This window comes from Nuphar pumila, chromosome 15, assembly GCF_984573655.1.
Source record: "Nuphar pumila chromosome 15, dmNupPumi1.hap1.1, whole genome shotgun sequence".
NCBI classification, from domain to species: domain Eukaryota; kingdom Viridiplantae; phylum Streptophyta; class Magnoliopsida; order Nymphaeales; family Nymphaeaceae; genus Nuphar; species Nuphar pumila.
Window position 1 is genome coordinate 87,546,135 of NC_143263.1, and position 22,919 is coordinate 87,569,053.

General features: G+C 36.1%; 1 protein-coding gene across 1 annotated transcript; it reads right to left on the reverse strand.

The window, feature by feature from the left end:
• Positions 1 to 3,185: 3,185 nt before the first annotated feature.
• LOC149815903 (eukaryotic translation initiation factor NCBP-like) lies at positions 3,186 to 22,649 on the reverse strand. Its single transcript, XM_089989459.1, has 6 exons — positions 22,461 to 22,649; positions 11,232 to 11,324; positions 11,040 to 11,144; positions 10,832 to 10,909; positions 3,551 to 3,670; positions 3,186 to 3,429 (listed from the first exon to the last, which is right to left on the reverse strand). The coding sequence occupies exons 1-6, from the start codon at positions 22,632 to 22,634 to the stop codon at positions 3,298 to 3,300; spliced, it is 702 nt and encodes a 233-aa protein (XP_089845585.1). The 5' UTR covers positions 22,635 to 22,649; the 3' UTR covers positions 3,186 to 3,297.
• Between the last annotated feature and the right edge of the window lie 270 nt (positions 22,650 to 22,919).

Consider the following 22,919-nt stretch of genomic DNA (forward strand, 5'->3'; position numbering starts at 1 on the left):
AATTACGAAGTCCAGGGTGGGATGTCTCCACCTCTCTAGAGGATTTGTTCACATTCCAAGAAGGTGATTAGGAAGAGTCTAATCAGGTTTTCTCATCAAGTTGGTTTTAATTACCTGTGGAAGCTAACGTTGAAGCTTTGTCAGTCATAGTTCTGTTGATCAATCATTCTTCCAATTTTGTCTCAGTTATTTATACACTCCATGAACTTTATCATACCTTAGGATCAGTCTCTAACCTTTCCTAAAATTGCATGTCGTCTAGATCAAGACCGCATCTGAATGAGCAATGTAGTCCTATTCTGCAGATTGTTTTGTCTTTTTCAATCTCCTACACCTACCCTAACCACACCTGAACATGTAGACCCCTTTATGACCTCCCTAGACCTGCTACACAACCTCTGGGATTGATCTTATTTTGAGCTAAGACCCTATCTAGGTTTAGAACTTTTAACACCAAAACTTTATATTGCTAATTTGGCAAAATGTATAGTTTTGATCGTTTGACCTCATCATCCTCCCCAATGACCACAACCTAACTTCTCTAACCCCTAACACCTATATCAGACCCCAACACATGAACCTAGGTCCCTCTAGAAGCCTCAAACTAGGTCCTTTTAGATCTAGATTAAAATTTCTTCTTGATGCGTTTTGACTTACCCGATTTAGTCGTTTGACCCTATTTTTTGGTACCTCTCAAACCGCTGAGATGTACCATAACATACATTATCGGGTTGTAGGTAGCAACCACAACAATACTCATGGGGAGTGGTCGTACTTACACATCTATATGCAAGTTTGAATGAGTGCAAGAATGGTAGAAAAAAATATCACTGAAATGTTGGTGGTTGGGGTATTCATTCTTTAATTTTTTTTAGTTTTTTATTTATACTAAAAAATTATGTAGAAAGTGTTGATGTATTATATTGTGTTAATTTGTATTAATTCATGTATTGATCCTTACAGATTTAAATTTGAGAACACGTGTCTATTAAAAGGCCCCTGAGACATGACATTTTTTCTTAATTTTCTCGTATTGCAATGTGGAGACAATCACATAACGATGAGGGTATGAATGATCGATGAGGGTTGGGTCCTCATACAACAGGAAAGTTTGCATTGCATACTTTGACAAGATGACTATAACACATGCAAGTATTCTCGAAACAATTTCTTATATTTTTTACTATAATGTGATATAGGATTAACCATGAATGAAATGTTATCGTAGGTAACGTGATGCTCCTATGTAGATGTAGTGGATGAGAATAAATAGGATGCAGTTGTGGCAGTGAAGGGTCTCATGATGGACATTTGGTTGCACAACATGAATGAAGTTGTGTGTCAACTAGTTAACCAAGTAGTTCAGTAATTTGGTTTTGTTGAACAACTACCCTGTCACCCTAGTGTAGTAAGAAAAATCGTCCATTGCATATTCAATTATCGGGAGAAGGATTACTCAACGTTTGAATTCAAACTTGAAGATTGGTATGACGATGGAAAAAACATCGACAACTCATCCATGGAGAAAGAAGTTGGAACAAAGAGTTCGAAGCACACTCATCCATGGAGAAAGAAGTTGGAACAAAGAGTTCGAAGCACATGAGAAAAAATGCTATTAAAGTAAATGCAAAGATAGCCCTTTTAAGAGAAGAAGTTGGCATGCTAAGAGAGTTGCTCAAACAAAAAACGTCATGGTACAAAGTCACACTTGTCTTATAAAAAATATGAATAAGGTCAACAAGGAGTTACTATCGCACCTTAAGCAATGTGAGTAGTAATTGCATATTTTGGATTGTTTTGTAAAATAAAAACATTTAACTTTTTTATGTATATGATTGTAAATAAAGTTATAATGCAATTGTTGTTTAACATTGTTTAACTAGTTTTGATTGTATATGCATGTGTGTTTGATGTGTATTTGAAACGTGTTTGAAATAAAGATTAAATTATGTATATAAGAAGTAGCACTTTGTTGAATTGAAGTTTGAAAAGTGTTTGAAATGAAGATTGAATTGTATATATAAAAGATGACTGTGTTGAAATAAAGTCTAAAATTGTTTGAATTGAAGATTGAATTTTGAATATACCAAACACTTTGTTAAAATAAAGTTTGAAATGTGTTTGAATTGAAAATTGAATTATGTATATAATAAGTGGTACTTTATTGAATTAAAGTTTGAACATGTTTGAAACTTGAATTGTATATATAACAGGTGATTGTATTATACAAAAGATTATATTATACAAAAGTTTGATATTAATATTGAATTGTTTATATAATAGGTAATTGTGTTGGAACAAAATTTGAATTTTGTATATAACATAAAATTTTCATTTTAAAATAAAGTTTGAAGTTTGTTTGAATTAAAGATTGAATTAGCCATAGTTATCATCTTTCACCAAGGAGCCAACTTTGGAATATTTTGCAATAAAAACATGGGATGGAATAACAAGTCAACAGCTTACATTGCAGCTTTGCATTTGAGACCAAGACATAGAAATAGAAATATACAAATGAAATTGACAAATAAAAGAACTTAGATAAATTCTATTTTCCATAGCACCTTGGACAAGTTGAGCCAACTAACAACCAAAAATATGACTGCTCTAGCAAGTTGAGCCAACAAACCATGTTAGGTACACTTTTTCTAATATATGTAAATACCATAACGCGACTTCGGGCTGTATACTGACATGTTCTTTCAAATAGTGACTACTAAACAAATGCTTATAAGATGCACCACTCTATTATAAAGTTTGGGCGGTATGGATGACATACATTGTATTTTTATTCACATTTTCAATCATTTATTTATTATATATAAATTGGTTTCCACCAATTTGAGTATGGACACGGTGTGGACCATATTATCTTTGGATTTTTTATTGCATGTTCTGTAAATCAAACCATGTGAACTATACAGATCTGAGGGATTTATTATGTTAAGACACGTTTTAAAAGCATCTAAAAATCTCAAGTATATGCTGCACTAAAACTAATAAAAAAATCAGCAAAATTTTTGGATCCGAAGCATGCTTTCTACTAAATAATGACAATAAAAACACATATACAGCCTCAGGTTAAACAAAAAATACCAGCCAGCTATGACTTTTGATTATATATATATATATATATATCAAGAGAGAGACAGAGAGCATATCACTCGAACTATGCATTTATGTAAGATGAAGGATCCATGGAGATGCATATCATTACCAGCCGTATTCAAAGGCAAGAGCCCAAATCTTTCACATTCAGTGTACATGTATCAGTACATCAAGCTGATGCAAATCGTATTACCCTCTCAACCACGCATTTCTATAAGAAGATTTATCCTTCAAGGAAGCATCGTGAGCCTTGTATTCCATCAGGTAACTTGGCGGAAGTTTCAGTTGCCTTTTGATTGCATCTCTTAGTGCCATCACAGCCTGATTAGTGGGCAACACAATCTCATTCAGAGAATTCATGTGAAAAAACATACATTCAAACAGAAAAAAATAATTAAACAAAGACGAGCAGTCACTCAGGAAGGAAGATGACAATAAGTACCTGATGATCTGCAGCATTTCTGTTCCAAACACTTAAAATATCCTCGCCAAAACGAATACTTAGAACTACACCACAAATATCCTTGCCACCATCAAGTTGATCACCAACCAAAGAAAGAACCTGTAAATACCAAATGGAAGAACTGATGGTTCAGAATCATAAACAACAAGTGATTTAGAGGAAGCAAACTGTCATTATAGTTGGGTCCTCTAATATGCTTCGACTGGAGATTCAGCTATGAGGATATCAATTTCAGGTTGCTACATATTTTTGGGCAAGAATATAAATTCATGGAGCAGTAGGAAACAACAGGAGAAAGACTGAATGTAGAAGATGGGTACAGCTCATAGTTTCATTAATTACTGTAATTACATGTATTTTCTAAGCAGGTTGGGCCCAAATATTTGATGATCTATTTTGTTGTGCCACGAAGACTGCATTGAATCCTGTGTACTGAATTTCATAAGAGAAAAGATAGAAAAGGAACCTGACACGAGCTGTGAAGATGGTAAATCAGACATGAAATATATTACGGAAGTACTTCACAAAAATACAAAAATAGTATATTAATAATAAGTGTGAGCTGTTCATGATAGGAAACCACGGACACTTTGAGGAAGGCTAAGAAGTAGCGATGAGGGTAGTTTTGCAATCTTACATGCTATGACTGCTGTAAAGCTAGTATTATTGGAAGAGTATTTTGGTAATTTCCTTGTAACCTTAAACATATAAATTACTAAAGCATAAAAGCTAATCACTGCAAGGAAAAAACATGAACTCCTGAATAGTACTTCTATGCCATCCCTTGGTTTCTCTATTCGTTCAAATCTTTGTATAATCTCAGCAGGTGATCATGTTCCCATGTCTCAATATGTGCTTTGCAGCTTCCACACAACCCACTTGAGGATCACACATGAACTGAGAAACTTGATTAATTGCATATGAGATATCTAGCTAGGTAAAACCAAATATTGTAGTTCACTAACAATGCTTCTGTATGCTTTACAGTCTGCGCATGGTTTTCCTCATTAGCTTAGAACTTTTAATTTACAACTGAGGGTGCCCACCTTATAATTTATCATCTCATTTCATTTCAATAAATACAGAACATACTTTTGTCGAATGAGATATTCCCAAGGATTTTCTCAACCCTAGACCTTCAATTTAAACCTAGTTTTAAGATATTCCTCTACTCCAGTGATATGTTATATAGAAGTACCTGTGATAACTATGCCATCAAGCAAAATTATTAGAATGTTTCTTTAATGCTAGTGAATAATGAATAGTTAATCAGGCTCTTACTAATTCAATAAGACTGAATTCATTTTAAGATTTTTCAAACCAGACTCTAGAAATATATTCCAATCTATAAAAGGATTTCTTTAACCCACGTATCCTTTTGAATGAATCATCTTCCTAACAAAATAGTATATAGACCTCCTCTTTTAAATCATTCCAATAATGCATTTCTAACAGATGATGTAAACCCAGTTATATATAGTAGCAATCTTTGTTGTCAAAGGTGGTGCCTAGGCACAGCCCCACCGCCTGGGCGATTGGGTTTGGGTGGTGGGGCCTTATTTTAAGGCCTAGGTGGTGGTCTTGTTTCTTTTTATTACCCTTGATATAATTTTTTTTTACCCCTTAGTATAAAAAGGCAAAAGATGTAACGCCTCTCTCTCTCTCTCTCTCTCTCTCTCTCTCTCTCTCTCTCTCTCTCTCTCTCTCTCTTTGCAGCAAGAAGAAGGCGACTCTCAGGTACACATCTCTCTCTCTCTCTTGGATCTTTGCAGCAAAAAGAAGGCGATTCTCAGGTACGCCTCTCTCTCTCTCTCTCTCTCTCTCTCTCTCTCTCTCTCTGTTTTTGCAGATAGAGCACTCAGCCAGATACGCGTCTCTCTATCCCTCTCTGGGTTTTCTTCGTAACTTCCTCCCCTTCTTTTTGCCTCTTATTCTCTTTTCTTTTATTATAATATATATTCTGTGTAACTGTGTTTGTGTTTCATATACAGAGAGAGACAACTGAACATATTAGGCCCTCTTTTCTAGTTCTGGCCCGTAGTTTGAAGTATTTTATGACAGATCTGAACTGTTAGATGTGTTTAGCATGCTCGGTTTAGTTTAGCATGCCCGATTTAGTGGGAATTGACTCTTGGATCATGTTTTTTCGATGAAAAAAACTATTTTTATGAGCCGGAAAATTTGACGCCTTTATAGCCATTGATTTTGGATCACCGGAGAAACCTATATACAGGTCAGACTCCGGTAACCCAAAAGCCGGTTCCCACTAAACAAAACCTATAGATCACATCTATGGTGTTAGATGAGGGAAAAAATACCAAAAAACTACGGTTTTTGAAAGGGCCTAATGGGGCAGAATGAGTGCATTACTCTCTCTCTCTCTCTCTCTCTCTCTCTCTCTCTCTCTCTCTCTCTCTCTCTCTCTCTCTCTCTCTCTATATATATATATATATATATATATATATATATATATATATATATATAATCTGTTTGACTGTTTCTAAGTTATATTTCTAGTTGACTGTTCTTGAGTTATGCTTATGAGTTATATTTTTTATGTGTAATTCATGTATATTCTGTTTGACCGTTCTTTTTCACAGTTCACACCAGAGTTACTGGAAGCTTCTTAGGTAGGTGGGAAATGCGCTTCCCATATACTTGCTTCGGAAGCGCGATACTCTTTGCTTCTGAAAGACTGAAACTTCATTGGAATCTCGATTCCCTATGACTCAAGCATTGTCCATGAAAATTTTTTAGTGTTTTTTCCAAATTTTGACTGTACAGGTGTGTTCAGCATGATTGATTTACTAGAAATTGACACTTGGATCATGAATGTTGGATAGAAAAAATGGTATTTGGAGCCTCAAAAATTTATGAAAATTGTACGCCATTGATTTTTGAAACTTATAAAAACCTATCCATGCATCAGAATCAAATGCTCCAAGAACTGATTCCTATAAAAACACGCATGTAGATCACATCTGTATGGTCGAAATTTTGAAAAAAAATACCAAAAATCCAATAAAACGTGTGGTAGGTAGGTTTGGCATGTTTTTTAGTGGGTAGGTTTTCACTCCTTTATATATACAGATGTGATCGACATGCTTGTTTTTATAGAGAAAAAACACCAAAAATCCAATAAAACGTGTGGTGGGTAGGTTTAGCATGTTTTTTAGTGGGTAGGTTTTCATACCTATATATACAGATGTGATCTACATGCTTTTTTTATAGAAAAAAACACCAAAAATCCAATAAAACGTGTGGTGGGTAGGTTTCCACTCCTCTCTCTCTCTCTCTCTCTCTCTCTCTCTATATATATATATATATATATATATATATATATTTATATATATATAGTAAAATGAAAACCTACCCACTAAAAAACCATGCCAAACCTACCCAATAGAAAATCTTTGGTGTTTTTTCAAAATTCTGAAATCGACACTTGGATCATGAATTTTGGATAGAAAAAATGGTATTTGCAGCCTCAAAAATTTATGAAAATTGTACACCTTATGATTTTTGAAACTTATAAAAGTCTATCCATGCATCGGAATCAAATGCTCCAAGAACTAATTCCTATAAAAACAAGCATATAGATCACATCTGTTCGGTCAGAATTTTGAAAAAAGCACCAAAACTCCAATAAAATGTGTGGTGGGTAGGTTTGTATATATATATATATATATATATATATATATATATATATATAGTGTGTGTGTGTGTGTGTGTGTGTAATTTATATATAAATTGTTTTATTATCCTTTTCGTAGTTCAGGCTTCACATACATACACACGCACAGACTCACACTCAGTTGCTGATGCTTGGCCTATATAGTTTAGTTTTAGGATCTTTATAATTTAGAGAAGAAGATTACCATATGAGACATTGGTTAAATGCGATGTTTTCAGTTATCATGAACTATCAATAGTTCAGTTATGACTTATGACATTTTAGTATGACTTTTAATATTGTTAAGGCTTTAATTATGTAGTTGCCCTTTATTTACATTGTTAGTTGACTCAGTTCTCAGTTGCATGGTTTGCTTATTCAATTGTTCATTTTTTTTTATTTGTCTATTGCTTATTTTATGTCTATTAGTCGTATAGTTTGTTTATTTAATTGTTTATTTATTCTTAAATTTTTTGAGCAGGTTATCAATTGAATGGTTTGTTTATTTTTCCTGTTCATGCTTAGTTTATGTCTATTGTTGTTAATTTTTTTGTATACATGATTTTATTTTTGTATATTGTTCATTCACATTGTTAGTTGTATGGTTTGTTTATTTAATTGTTCATTTATTCTTAAATTTTTTTAGCAGGTTATCAATTGCATGGTTTGTTTACTTTTCCTATTCATTTTTTCTTCTTATTTGTTTATTGCTTATTTTAGTCTATTGTTGATAATTTTTTTATACATGATTTTATTTTTTGTACATTGTTCATTCGCATGGTTTTTTTGTTCAACTGTTCATTTATTCTTAATTGTTTTGAGCAAGTTATTTAATATAATTGCTTTATGGTGTTCGACGGCATGTGTTTTGTTTGTTGCTTATTGTTGATTAATTTTATGTTGTATACATGTTTGTTATTAACTTTAGCAGTTTGTTTACATATTTTGTGTATTTTTTTAAAAAAAATTAATTCGGGTACCAACTAGTCCGCCTAGGCCCCACCTAGTTTTTTTAGGGGCTTACCGCCTAGCGCCTTTGACAACTAAGGTAGCAATGGATCAAAATGAATCATGTTATTCTCATTTCAATGACTAGGTTGAACGTTTTATTGTAATCCAACCTAAATTTTTTGGTGTAACCATTTGCTAATGGATGTGCCTTGAATATAAGAGCACCTTGTGAAATGGAAGGTTCTATGTACACCAAAAACGAAAGATCGGGTGGGCTCGAAAAGACTATTAGATGTCAATGCAACATGCCTTTCCAGATTCATGCTTGTCGTGGGCAGCAAACATAGCTTATGGGAGTATTCAAAGCACGTGGTCTGTAAAATCCACCAGCAAAGGATCGTATGCTTGGAAAGGCATAATGTGGGTATGGAGATCAATCAGTTAGAATGTTTCTTGGAAGTTGGCATTGGGGAAAAAGTTAAATTTTGGACTTATACAAGTGGATAATTACATCATTGCTTCAAGACTAGAAATAATCTTCGGCTGCTCCATCACTCCAGATGTAGGGTGATGTAACTTGCATGCAAATAGCAAAAATAAAAAATTGTCATAGTTAAAGATATCTATGACTGATAGCAGAATCAACAACATGGGCAGGATATTGATAAATTCTTTGGACAGCTTTGTCAAATAAGAGGACCTATGATACGACACAATGATTCAGTAGCAGAAGTGCAAAATTGACAGCAAGAGAGAGCAATCTATGCCTCTAGTAATGCAGCAGAAAGATTAGTGGTTTAGGTGCAAAATGCCTAAGTACAAGAATAATTTACATTAGAATCTTTAAGAAGATTAAGCCGAGAACAACATCCTACTGTTAGGTGGTTATGAAGTTTTGGCATTAAAATGAGTTAGGGGTCCAGTAGAATGAGGAAATAAGAAAACTACTTGCTTGTGATGCATGAAAATAGCTGGATAAGGTCAATGATGAGGACGTGGTGGGTTGTAAATAGGTGTATAAGACTAAATATAATGTTGTTCTGGGACTTCATTTCCACTCTGCAGAAAGCTTCTAAAAAAATCCTATCACATTGATGATCCTGGTAGGAATTCTTAACAATAACAGCCAAAACATGGGGATGCTGGAGGACTAACCTTAATAAGTGTGGTCCTACAGATGATAAAAATCTGAACTCCAACTGCCCAGCCTCTTCCAGACACAATCAATTAACCCTATATATAGCCCTTCCTCTGATTCGTTGAGTAACAAAGACAGCCAATATTTTATTCGGAAGGATCCAATCGAACATCCTAGCATGTTGTTGAGTCTCTCTCATGTCACTGCTGCTAAGTGGATGGGCATGGCTGCAAAAATGTTTCCTGAATGAGCAATGGATGGATCTCTATGTCACATGGACTCTTCTAACAGGGTACCGCACCCGCACCCTGGTGGGTGCGACACTTGGACACAGCTTCCTTTGTGTTAGGTGAAGTCCACCATACTGAGGTCCATTTCTATCCAAAAGTAGATTCAGTTAACCCTAATCAAGTCCATTTTTATCTATATTATATATATAAATACATAAATGCACACACATACATGTAGTGTTAACTTAAAACTGTTAAATATATATATATAGAGAGAGAGAGAGATGTCCCCATATCAACATTTTTTAAAATTGTAGTGTCATGCCCTTTGTACCCTAACCCTTACCTGCACCCGTACCCCTACCCTGTAAAATAGCCAACATGATTGCGCCCCCTGAAGGACCATGTATTGGGGCAAACTCAACTAAGGGTTTCTACACATTGGAAATTTGTTTGGTGATGTTGGTTGTGTATCATTTGGTAGACAGCTGAGAAAAAGAGTAACAGTCACATGTTCAAAGGCAGCCATGCAGATGCTGCTCACGTTCAGGAACTCATCATCACAGACATTCTTCTGTGCACTACTGCTAAACGGGATAAATCTGATTTGTCTTGGATTAAGCCTGTTTGTGTTCTGGTTTCTTTATCTCTTCATGTGATTTGGGATGAAATCACATCACACCTCTTTCCTGTGTAATTCTTTGATTTCTGAATCTAATATCATCTTTTTCTTTTGCTCACAAAAAGGAAAAAAATATGCATGCCATGAATTAGACATTTATCAATATATGAAACCTGTAAGTGTTCAGGAGAAAGCAAGAAAGTTTATCAAGTGTACCATTATAATAAGACAACATCAACTACTAGATTAAACTAGAGTCCAAAGTGAGTCTTTCTAAGACATCAACTGTAACACTGATTGTACATTATGAACACATTTTTAATCAGGATAGAGAAGAAAATTCGTGGACGAATAATGCTTTTAAGGCTATCCATATTTGGTTTTGCTCATTTCTTTGGCTCTCAAAACACTTAGCATTGAATTGCTATAAACGTGTTATGGCGAGAAAAAGAACTGACTATGTTTAAGCACATCTCAATAAAAAGCAATGCTCTGGCACTGACAATTTTAAAAGCATACAGTTTACTCATCAGAACAAGTACCAAGCAAAAGCAGAAACTTATCATTAAATAGTTTCAGATAAGAACTACCATTTGGTCAAGCAGCTTTAATGTCCCAATTACACAAATGTACATTTTCAACTTACCAAGTCCTCCCAGAATCGTCCTGAAACAGCTTTTTTGAATCGTATTATCCACTTCCCACCATTACAATTTGCTGAATCCTGACCAAACAATGGTTAATTCAAATGAGTTCTAGATGTCATTATCAACTGATGCTTTACGAGAATTCCTTGGTGTAAAACTGCTTCCGACATTATTCATTTGATAGTAAGGACATCACACAAACTTTACCTCCCATAGCGGTTGAATCCCCTCCTTGAAAAGATGCAGGTCTGTCGGACTTGGCAAAGAAGAAGGGCGTGCAAGATGACAATAACAGACCCAAAATCCTTCAACCTATAAAAGTTTGTACATTTGGCCTTATTCCATAAATGTGCATCAATAGAAAAATTTAAAATATTTGATGCCCCTTACAAAACATACCGTACTGAAGTCCATTATCTTCTTTATATTATCCTCATATGAGGTTTGCAACCTAACTCCTGTACGGCGGGTGTACCAAAAGACAAACTTGTGCTGAAATTTCCATGTATGGAGCTTATGTCAGAGAAAATGACACTAATCTGTAAACGCCATTCAACTATCCGAACTAATTTCAAACTAGTTACCAAATTTACATACTATCAACTATCCATTTCCAAAGTGCAAACAAAGCAGAGACAGCCAAGTGTAAGACTGACAAATTCACTGCTTGCTAAAACATAGTCAAGAAAGTCACTTGTGTTGCCATTGTGCAAATTGTTTAACAGATGATGAATAGTTTCAGTAACCATCAGCTACAGTCAATGATAAGATTACAGAAATATTGTTAATGAATCATCATGACAGGAAAAATGGTAATATAAATACTATACGGACTTCATTGCCATTCAAGGACTTCCATTCTATTACATGGCACCATGAGCTCATATGGAATTTGCAATAGAACTATAAAAGTAGTGATAGTTGGTGAACTGATCCTTTGGAATCTTCAGATTCAGGTCAACATAAAACACAGCACCTTGATAATCTAATACTACTAAATGCTAGCACATATTCCACCAATTAGTTTTAAATTTTAGATGTGAACATTGATGTCAAATGCCACATTTTTTTGTTGTGCTTGTAATAATAAGAGAAAGTGCATAGACAACAACTTGAATCTTCTATTTATTGTTAACGAGCTCCATCTTTGTGGTGAAACATACTTTATTTTGATAATAGTGAAAGTTCATCTTAGATCTAGTCACATGGTATACTTAGAACTCAATTTCATTCTTAATTTGAGACAGCCAATGGCCGACAACCTATGTCACACGGACTCTTCTAACAGGGGCACCGCACCAGCGTCAAACCCGCACCCAGGCGGGTGCGACACTTGGACACAACTTCCTTTGTGTTAGGTGAAGTCAACCACACTGAGGTCCATTTCTATCCAAAAGTAGATTCAGTTAACCCTAATCAAATCCATTTTTATCTATGTTATATATATAAATACATAAATGCACACAAATACACATAGTGTTAACTTAAAACTGTTAATATATATATATATATATATATATACTCCCAACACCCCCGCACCCAAGTTTTTTTAAAGTGCCGCATCCGTACCCGCACCCACACCTATGTGACATAGCCGACAACCCAATAACCATTTAGTCAAATACTAAAACCAAAAAAAATCATCTAGCTGACCAAAAGAATTATTCCGAGAAAGTGCAAGCACTTGAATATTCCAGTCCTGAGTCAGTGAACAGATTAATGAATTAAAATTATACAAGCAACAGGGAACCAATATATATCAGTCAAGAAACAGAACTTGTTAATCACATGAATGCTAGTTCATCAATACACTTCAAAGCAGGCATGGCCAGCATCCCATTCTGAGCATTTTATTCTTTAAAAAAATAAAATTTTAATAACAGAATCATTCTGAATTGAGACACTCATGTGAAAAGATGCTGCTAATATAGCACAAAAATGCACTACCAAGAGCCATATACTTATAAATATTTTGAAGCATTCTCTCACGTCTCCAACTGTCAATTTTTTCTCAAAATCAAATAAGAAATTTTGGAAATAAATGCAAGATGAAAATGTGTTTCAAACAGTTTCGGTGAGTGGCCGCATATTTTAGGTGTTTTCCTGACAAATCTTGTTGATTTTGAGAAGTAGGTTAACACAAATAGGCACCTGAGGATCTTTTTGCTGGGTGGGCAAACATGACATTAGCAATCCTAAGAATATTTTCTCAAGTGAAATAGATTACAATAAAGATGCTATTGCTTGGTGGGCAGAAAAGAATGGCAGTATTCCTATACTACAGACACTTTTTAACTGCTTAGGCAGCCATATTCAGCTGAAATGAAAATGAACACTTGCTCAGAAATTCATATTACTAAGCAAAATAAAATGACATCTACAAGAACTAGAAACTTGATTTATAAGCATTTCAATCTTCATAGGTATTTAAGAACTCAAAAAGAAGAATGCCTTTCTACATATTAAGATGCCCATTGAAATGAATTGTTAGATGATTCACCAACATGCATGCAAGAGATTCATGACATCTGATAATGCTAACATGGAAACATTAAGGATAGGTCTCACATTTCTTTATCTCTACTTAATAAAACATGTATTTTGTGACTGATTTTGTTACTTTTTGTCTATATAACTATAAGCATCTTAACCATTTAGAGTTGTTAACATGTGTTCCAATTTCATGAGAATCATCAATGTAAACTAAAAAACTAGAAATAAAACAAGTTATCCATTGTACATCTCACTACTAGCTTAATGGTGCAGTTTTACATTTCAATTTCACTTTTACACTTTTGTCTGTGTGTGCACGTATGTAGTTCTGCATCTCATTTTTATGTCTTCACATACATCAGTGCTTAACACCAACACTTGTATCAATTTCTAGGTAAGATATAGTAAAAGAGACCAATTTAAGGTATGTTACCTAAACACTTTGGGAGTTTTGGAGTGTTCGTATCGGAGACAGTTGAACACCAACATTTTGGGGCACAACTTAACACTTTGACTTTTTAGGTGCATGTGTCTGCGACGATAGACATAGTGTAGCATGTCCAACAATCCAGAATAGGTCAGACATGAAGTATCGAGTGTCAAACCTTTTGCGTCCAGTAACATGAATATTTCCTTATTTTTTAAGCTGGCATCCAATTCATATGCTTGTTTTTCGTTCTTACCATGTGAAAGTGTCCAAGAAACATGAGGCTCGCCACCTCCAACAGCCAGCCACCTGATTTGAAGCCCACTGGGAAATTGCCGAAGTTCATAGGAATCATGCTGGAAATCAGCTATACTTGTTATTTACTTTGACTTAGGTCTTGTTAAAAATCTAAGGAAACCCTAAATATCACTTTCTCCCCTTGATCCTTCTTTTTCCATTTAAAGTTTATCAACATCTCTCTCTCTCTCTCTCTCTCTCTCTCTCTCTCTCTCTCTCTCTCTCTCTCTCTCTCTCTCTTGCCGGAACTCATGGAGGGAGGTTGTAGGAATGACACCTTGGATCATATTTTTTTCAATGCGAAAATACGATGTTTTGAGGGTCGAAAATTCAGTACATTGTAGGCCGGTAACTTTTCAACCCACAAAATCTCACATACACGTCTGGAACTCATAGAGGGAGGTTGTAGGAATGTTCTTGGATCATATTTTTTCGATGTAAAAATATGATGTTAAATCCAGTACAATATAAGCCGGTAACTTTTGAACCCACAAAAAATCTCGCATACACATCGCAAAAACATGACCTAAAGGATGTTTTCTACTAAAGCAAACATATAGATCACATCTGGAGGGATGTGCGAAAAACATTAAAAAATGAAAACATGAAAATATTACTGTTTTCCACTAAAGGGTTCATGATCCATGAGGGTAGCAAACATTACCTTATATACACACACACATATAAATATATAGAGAGAGAGGACCACTAGAATATGTTAATTGGAGTATGAACTGAGATTTTCATGGGTTTTTTATTTTTTTTCTTAAATTTCACCGTACGGATGTGATCTAGATGCTTGGTTTTATAGAAACAGACTCTTGAATCATCCGATTATGATGCATAAGGATATTTTAATGCTTGAAAATCAATGGCTCAAAAATTTCGTAAATATTCAAGCATCAAAAAATCACATTTTTTCATCGAAAATACATGATCCAACAGTCTATTCCTAGCAAATGGACAACGCCGAATGCATCTTCAATGTTGGATTTGCAAAAAAAAAAAAGGTGTCAGAAATGCCTAGTTCACACTCCGGTTCTTCACCTAGACATGTTTTTCGAAATGTGAAAAATCGACGGTGCACAATGCATTTTTTACAATACAAAGTATTGTGGGCTGTTGTTTTTTAGCACCTTACAAAATAGTACATCTAAATATGGAAATTCATAATGTAAAACATGTCGCTTACTAAATGAATGATAAAAATCCAATATGTAAAGTCCGATCGCTGAAAAATTCGATCATTAGAGAAGGAATGTCGTCGATCATCAATCGGTTGGATAGTCTCCTATATATATATATATATATATATATATATATATATATATATATATATATATATATATATATATATATATATATATATATATATATATATATATATATGGTCTCCTTAGACCCAAATGGGGCAGAACATACATGATTCTGTTTTGATCCAGGTCAGATTCAGATTTGGGTCAGCATACCCAGGTTTGACTTAGACCTGGGTCAATGCAAGCCCAGGTCTGGTTCAGAACTAGGTCAGTTTTGACCCAGGTCTTAATCAAACCTAGGCCTGACCCAAGATCATAAAACCTGATAGCACCTGGCCAGCCAGGTGTTACCGATATTATATGAGAGAGAGAGTCTTGGTAGACACAGTAGAGGAAAAGGAAGAGAAGCAGGAGGGAACAGACAAAAGAGGAGGAAGAAAAGGAGGCAAAAACAGAAGAGGCAGAACGAGACAGAGAGAGAGGTAACTGGATATTGGGCCTCACCAAAAGGGAACGCAGGAGGTGAAGCCAGAGTTGCCAGTCGAGGAAGCGAGGCACTTCTAAAATTTTAGGAAATGAGAAGTGCGGGACGACTTAGAAGCGAACCAGAAATCGTCTCAAATGCGACATAGGAAGTGAACCGGAAGCGAAGAAGAAAGCGAACTAGGATTCGAGTGGGAAGAGAATAAGAATCGAAAGGAAAGCAAAAATGTAATTATACATTTTTAATTTATCAAAAAATAAGATTTATGTTATCATTGACAAAATAAAACATGTATCTAAAAACTGAATCATATATGCAAAGTGCAACCATTTAACAAATACATTTGTTGCAAGCATTTAATAAATAATAAATGAAGTAAAATGAAGAAAAACAAACTAAGCTTCCAAAAGTGGATAATAATTTAACTTATCACATAACTTGGGATAACATTCATAAGTCATAATCATCATTGTAATTTTAATCTCTATATTCTGACAACAAGAATTACAACCTTCCAATACCAATTGCTGCAAAAAAGGTAACTTATTAACATTGGAAGGATACCAACACACACTTTGATACATGAAAATGATTAAAATATGCAAATACAAAAATAGAATAAAAATATCACATGGAACGAAAGCTCTCTGCACAAGAATCATTAATGTTAAAGAGGGAAAAAACAACATGAAGTCTAAATGAACTTCCAACCAGCACAAGTGAAAAAGATATATTTTATTTTTATTTTTTTCAATACATATATACATATGTATATTCGGGAAGAGTCGGCAGACCCTTTTTAATGAGTCAGTTTCATGGACTGCACCCAACTCGGCCCAGCCGAGTGGGTGCGTCTGCTGGTATTAAGACTGAGCCTTTGTTCAAGCTCAGCTCATTTGTCTTTTTGGACAAACTCGAGACAAGCTTAAACAGGTCGAGCTTGAGCCAAGCCCAAGCTAGGTCGGTTCGTTGTGCAGCCCTACAAGTGGTGGACATTTATTCTCAAGTCATAGTCGATAGAATCAAGCATCGGAACTTTTATTTGCAAAAATTTTCCAGAACAATGTATATATTGCTTATTTATCAACAAGAAAAATCTAGCAATTTACATAAACAAAAAATGTAAGAATTTTAGAAAGGAAATATTTGTCTGAACTGAAAACTGAATTGTCTCGTGAAAATATCATTATAACTGCACAAACAATTCAAATAAATTAATGAATTTCTAGGATTTTTAATGCCCCATCAAGGTTTTCATTTCTAAAATGAGAAATCGAATTCTCACCTAACTTACTAAAAATTTCAAAATAAGTTTGAGATGTAAAGCAAGAACCAGCCGAGTGGACATGACATCAAGATCAAAGACTCGAAGTATGGTCAAGAAGAAGTTGTAGACCGAAAAAATCCCAGCCAAAAAAAAGGGAAACCCTAAAAATCGGGATCCCAAAAAAAAATATTGTTAACGGCCCATCCGAGTGGGTGCGAGAGAGCGTGACCAAAAAAAGGATTTCCCACTCGGCTGGGCTAAGTGGGTGCGAGAGAGAGTGAGAGAAGAGATGGAGAGAAAGAGAGAGTGAGAAATGAGACATAGAGCTTTAATGTACCTGAACATCCTCATCGTTGGTCGATAGAGGTCGCCAGAATTCCTAGAGGTCGCTGGTCGGTGGCCGAAAACTTGAGAGAGAGACGGAGGACTCGGATGAAGATTCGGTGAAAAAGAAAAACCCTAAGCCCCCTTTCGATTTTTGTTTTTTCATGGGTTTTTGAAAATCTCCATTTTGCCCTTTTTTAGAATTTTTTTTCTTTCAATTTTTTTGGTAAAAAAGGTTAAAAAAAGGAAAAAGTTGTCCATCGATTTAATTTTTTTTTTAATTAAGTAAATCGCCGACCCCAATTGTTTTGGGATGAAGGCGTAGTTGTTTGTTGTTTTTGTTGTTAAGTAAATCGCCCCAAGCTCGTTTCCCTTTAAAGGGGAACATGTACCCCTTTAAAGGGAAATGTGTATAAGGGATACGCATTTCCCTTTAAAGGGATACGCGTACCCCTTTAAAGGGGTGCATGCTTCCTAATTAAATCATGCACTTCCCCGCGCATCTCGAAAGCGCCACGTTTCACGCTTCCGAAGGGCGTCTCGGGGAAGCGTGCTTCCCCTAATCTATAAGCGCTTCCGGTAACTCTAAGCGAAGCAGTGCAAAAGATGAGGTTGATCCTCTGCCCCTCTTTTCTTCTTCTTGTTCATTTTCTTTTTTGTTTTGTTTTTTTACTTGAAGGCCAAAACTAAACTCAATCAATGTTGATTGAGTCTAGTTTTGGACATTTTTGAGTTTGGGTGCAGCTAACTGCATCCCGCCGCACTTGTGTTGCATCGACGCGGGTTCGAGGGGTGCTTAGATGAGTCTATGTGACATAGAAAATACATTTTTTTCATATTTTCCCACTTTTTTGTAGATTTAACATTAATGTGATGTATATAGTTTCTTAGTGGAAAACAAGTTTTAAATAATCTTTTTTTTACATGTAAGTTGTTTTTTTAAGGGTCCAAAAATCAATGGCTCACGATGTACCAAAATTTTATGCCTTAAAAAATCATACTTTTACATAAAAAAAGATGATCCAAAATGTGATCCCTAGCAAACAATGTTGAACACATCAAGCAACTAATAAGGCAATGTGGATCAGATTGAGTGAGATGAATGGTGGGCGACTAAGAAGCGACAACAAGATAGAGTGCATGTTGTAGAGATACAGATGCTAAGATGGATGTTTGTGATTACAAGAAAGGATAAAATTAGAAAGTAATATATCAGAATGTGCCTAGGAGTCAAACCAATAAAAGACAAAATAAGTGAATGCCGTTTAAGATGGTTTGGACATGTTACATGAAGACCTCTCATGGCTCCTGTGAAAGGTTGACATGGTACAAGTAGAAAGAACTAGGAAAAGAGGAAGACCACTGAAGACTTGAAAGATTGTAAAGTGACCGAAGTTGTATCCCTAGATAGACAGGAATGGAGAAATAGGACTCGCAAAGCCGACCCATGTAGTTGGGATAAGGCTTGATGATGATGGATCAGATTGAGTGAATACAACTTGCACCTACCATTTTCCAACTAGATTGTACATACAATAGACAATAGCAAATATACATCATATTGCAATGCAGCTTTTAAGTCATCAAGCATGTTTAAAATAACAAGCGGGAAAATATTATAATAACTCATAACATGACAAGGATTTTGTATTAGTCTGGGGTATCCAATCAGACCTATGTCTTAATTTCAAATCCATTGGTCATATCAAGTATTCCTAACATACTACTTACAACCAGCAGATAAATTTCCTTTCCAATCTTTAATCAAATAATTAACTAACTAATAAAGCATTGTGGATAGACGATACACTAGCCATCATAAAAATGAAAATGGAAATCATGCACCTACATCTCATGTATGGTTCCTCATTGCTACTTTACCAATTTTATTAAAAGTTTGATCTCATTTTATCTATCTAAATTGTCATAAATATGGTTGCACACTAGAAAAAAAATGATCTTAAGGATGCCATACAAAAAATCCACTAAAAATTTCCCACCAAAACATAATTACAGAACCCTCCAGTTAGCAATCATGCTTTCCCGCCAAGAAGAAAATTACATTTTCAGTTCTTCTAGCGGAAGTTCATCTTACCCCATCAAAACATCTACATTGGTTCTTTTCTAGGGTATGTTTGGTTGAGCTTCATGAGATTCGGATTCTCATTCAAATGAGATTTTGAATCTCATTTAACCGGTAACCAAACAAAAACATTCTTTAAACATGAGAAACTGAATCATATTTGATTCATTTTTTCTCCAACCGTGAGATTTTGAATCTCACGAGTTCATGTATGATTTCAAATCATATGATTCAAAAACACATTGGATTGAACCCCTACAAAAGCATGTGAACGTTGGGGCTTTAAAGCCCCAACATTGATCCATTTCGCCCTTCTTTGCAACAGAGGGTGAGTTGAGCACGATGCCAGACACCTCCACCCAGCTCACCAAGACTGCTGGAAAGCAACAACCTCACCAGAAACCGGCTACCTCGACAAGAATTGTTGCCGATGCTACAGCCCCTTATTGTCGTTGAGGTACCACAAATGTTTTCCTTGCTCACTGCAAACACCATGAACCACCTAAGGTCGCCGGAGGGGCGTCACCACTCCTCCCTGCCGCTGTCAACAAGGGGCCCCAGCAAGGTGGAGCCCCTTTTGCTACTTTGAGGGAGGCAACTTGGAGCTTCCCATAGCTCCACTTCTTGCAAGCAGAACCTCAATATTTCAAAGGCTCTAAGGAGCAAGCCTCTGAAGGTGGAGCTTGATTCTGCCAACCTTCACCGGAAGGGCAGGGGTGAACCCATCCCACCACTGCCAACCTTCACCAAAGGGGTTCGGGGGCAAGCCTCTGTGGGTGTTCTGTTTTTTCTTTTTGGTGAATGAGATTTCTTTCCCCATGATAAACAAACATGTTAATTGAAATCACATGAGATTTCAAATCATGTGATTTTGAATCTCACATGATTTCAATTCTCATGTGATTTTGATTTTGAATCTCACATGATTTCAATTCTCATGTGATTTTGTAAAACGCAACCAAACATACCCTAAGTTTCTCTTTTAACATCCTTGTTAGCTGCAATAGCCCAATCCCTCGTCCAAAGATCCCTTTTCTAGACTAGTATATGAAAAAGTTGTAAGGGTCCTGTTTGCATGACATTGTTTCAATAATTTTGAAAACCTAAACATGCATCTAATGGTGTTTGGGTAACAAAATTTGTTTTTCGTAATTTCACATTTTTATTTCTTTATCATTATTTTCCTCGCATGCTTAAACCACCACCTTTTCTATCACCCTTACCCTAGAAGAGCATCTTCATGTCCTACTCTTGCCATCCAAAGGGGACATCCTTCCCTCTTCTATGCCTTCACTGAGCAGCTGGCTATATGTACTGAGTTTGCACCATTCTAAATCTCTGTCATTTGTCCTTGCTGTCCAGTATGGACAAGCTCCTGCTTCCCCTCTTGCACATTTATTAAATAATAGTCTAAATCCTTTGCAATTTTGCCACTGCGGCCACCACCTGAATGCCCTTCCTTGTTGCCTATTTCTGCCATTCTACCTGGCTAGAGACTTACTTCTCCCTTTTATAGCTGGGACCTTGCGTGCAAAACTTCACTGAAGGCTACCCTGGCACCTTGGCATGATTGGTCCCAAGCCTTCACTATTTTATCGAGGCCCTTTCCAAATTCAAGCCTGTTACAGAGTGCTTCAACTTTGCTACCACTACCAAGCCAGTGTAGAACACACCACCAACAACTAGGGCTGCAGAAAATCCCTACTCTCATTCTCCACCACCAAACCCAACCATGGTGGAGCAGAAGCCACCACAAACATAATTAACAATGTGCTCGCCCTTACCACTGAATGAAGCTAGGGAAATCTACCAACACCAGCCACCAATGGCACAGAACATTTTTCCATTGATGTTGATCTAGTTGATCCTCCCCTCACTTTTGCACCTCCTCCACCCAACGCTCTCCTTCCACATGGTGGAGATGCGGAACGTGAGAGGATGGAAGAATATCTAAGCCACATTTTTCAAAATGGTGCTTTAAAAAATTGGTTTTACCTATTTTGTGAAAACATGGTTTTCAGGTCTCAAAAAATGTTTTCAAAATTATTTTTGAGACAAATGTCAGCAAAACACACTCAAAATGAAGTTTTGTGGAAAAATGGTCCCCAAAACTTCATCCTCAGCATCATTCAAACATACCCAAGTTCATAGTTATTAACTCAAAAGCAGTGTTTCCTAATCCAAGAACAACCAATGAAATGTTGCTGGTATCACCCTCAAATGGCATCATAGGTAAATGCTGATAATTATAGTTCAAAAAAAAAATACATTTTTAATAACTTTTAAAGATTATCCTGAAAAAAATGAAGTAAATGTTGCCAAGGAAAGAAGGTCTAACATGTGTGACATTATGGGCAATCAATATCTGCCAACATCCCATACACAGCTCTTTAATTTTTAAGGCTTACGTAGGACCAAGACCCTCTCTGCCAATTGTCAACAGAATGCAAGTTTAATTTTTAGCCAAGCTTAATCTGTCGAGAAATCGAAGTATACAGATCCTAACCAAATACATTGTCAATAGATAGCTGTCGGCACGATTTCAGCACACCGTCATGCAAAAACCCTCTAAATCAGAAACAAAGATTAACATCTCGGTCAAATTTTTGAATTAGTCAGCATGCAGGAACATCACCGTCATGCTCTTCACTCAGAAAGCATCTCATATCACGATCGTTCCAAACACACACGAAGCGAAAAGAAACAAACGGAGACCACAATTTCTGGCCAAGATTTGTTCAAAAGAAAGAGAAAACGATGGCAACCATCACTACGTTCAAAAATTCACTGGCAACGCTCCGCCAGATCGACTTCGATCAGAAGAACTCATCATCAAAAGGAAAGAAGAGTAGATGGTCGATCTCTGCGACTCAGAAACAGTAAAATGCGGCCGGGCCACCACACGATGAGAAAAAAGAAGGCAGGGAAAGAAATGAAAAGGAGAGTAACCAGTAACAAGGGCAAGGAGGCATAAAACATGTAAGGTGGAGAAAGAACCTGCAAAGGGTGGAGACCGGCTTTCAATTCGAGGGAGCGACGCTCGTTTTCTTCGGCGTCCCTCCCGCCACCGCCGTTCCTGATGTTGGCGTCGTCTTCGAGGGTGGAGACGGCGGTCGAAGGTGCCGATGAGCCCTTCCCCTCCACGGCTTGCTTCTCAACGCCGCCCTCCATGCTCTCTCTCTCTCTCTCTCTCTCTCTCTCTCTCTCTCTCTCTCTCTCAGGGGTTGAAGGCTTGGAAGTTGGAACCTTCCTCCTGCTTTTCTTTCACCGACCGACGGACCGATCCGAGAGAAGACGACTGTGTCAACCTAGACACATCCTCTGTTACGTGTTAAGAAGTTCATGCCCACTTTTGCAATTTGTATTGCGGGGTTGGTCAGCAACAGTGCGACAAATATCACGATATTTATGAAAAAAAATGGCGATATATCGATAAATTACCTGAAAGTTTTAAAC

Excerpts from the sequence above, each read along its gene's own strand:
- LOC149815903 (XM_089989459.1), bottom strand. The coding sequence starts at position 22,634 with ATGGAGGGCGGCGTTGAGAAGCAAGCCGTGGAGGGGAAGGGCTCATCG. Across the intron at positions 11,145-11,231 it reads AGATAATGGACTTCAGTACG|GTTGAAGGATTTTGGGTCTG; the intron begins GTATGTTTTGTA and ends AAACTTTTATAG. Across the intron at positions 3,671-10,831 it reads GACGATTCTGGGAGGACTTG|GTTCTTTCTTTGGTTGGTGA; the intron begins GTAAGTTGAAAA and ends TGGTATTTACAG.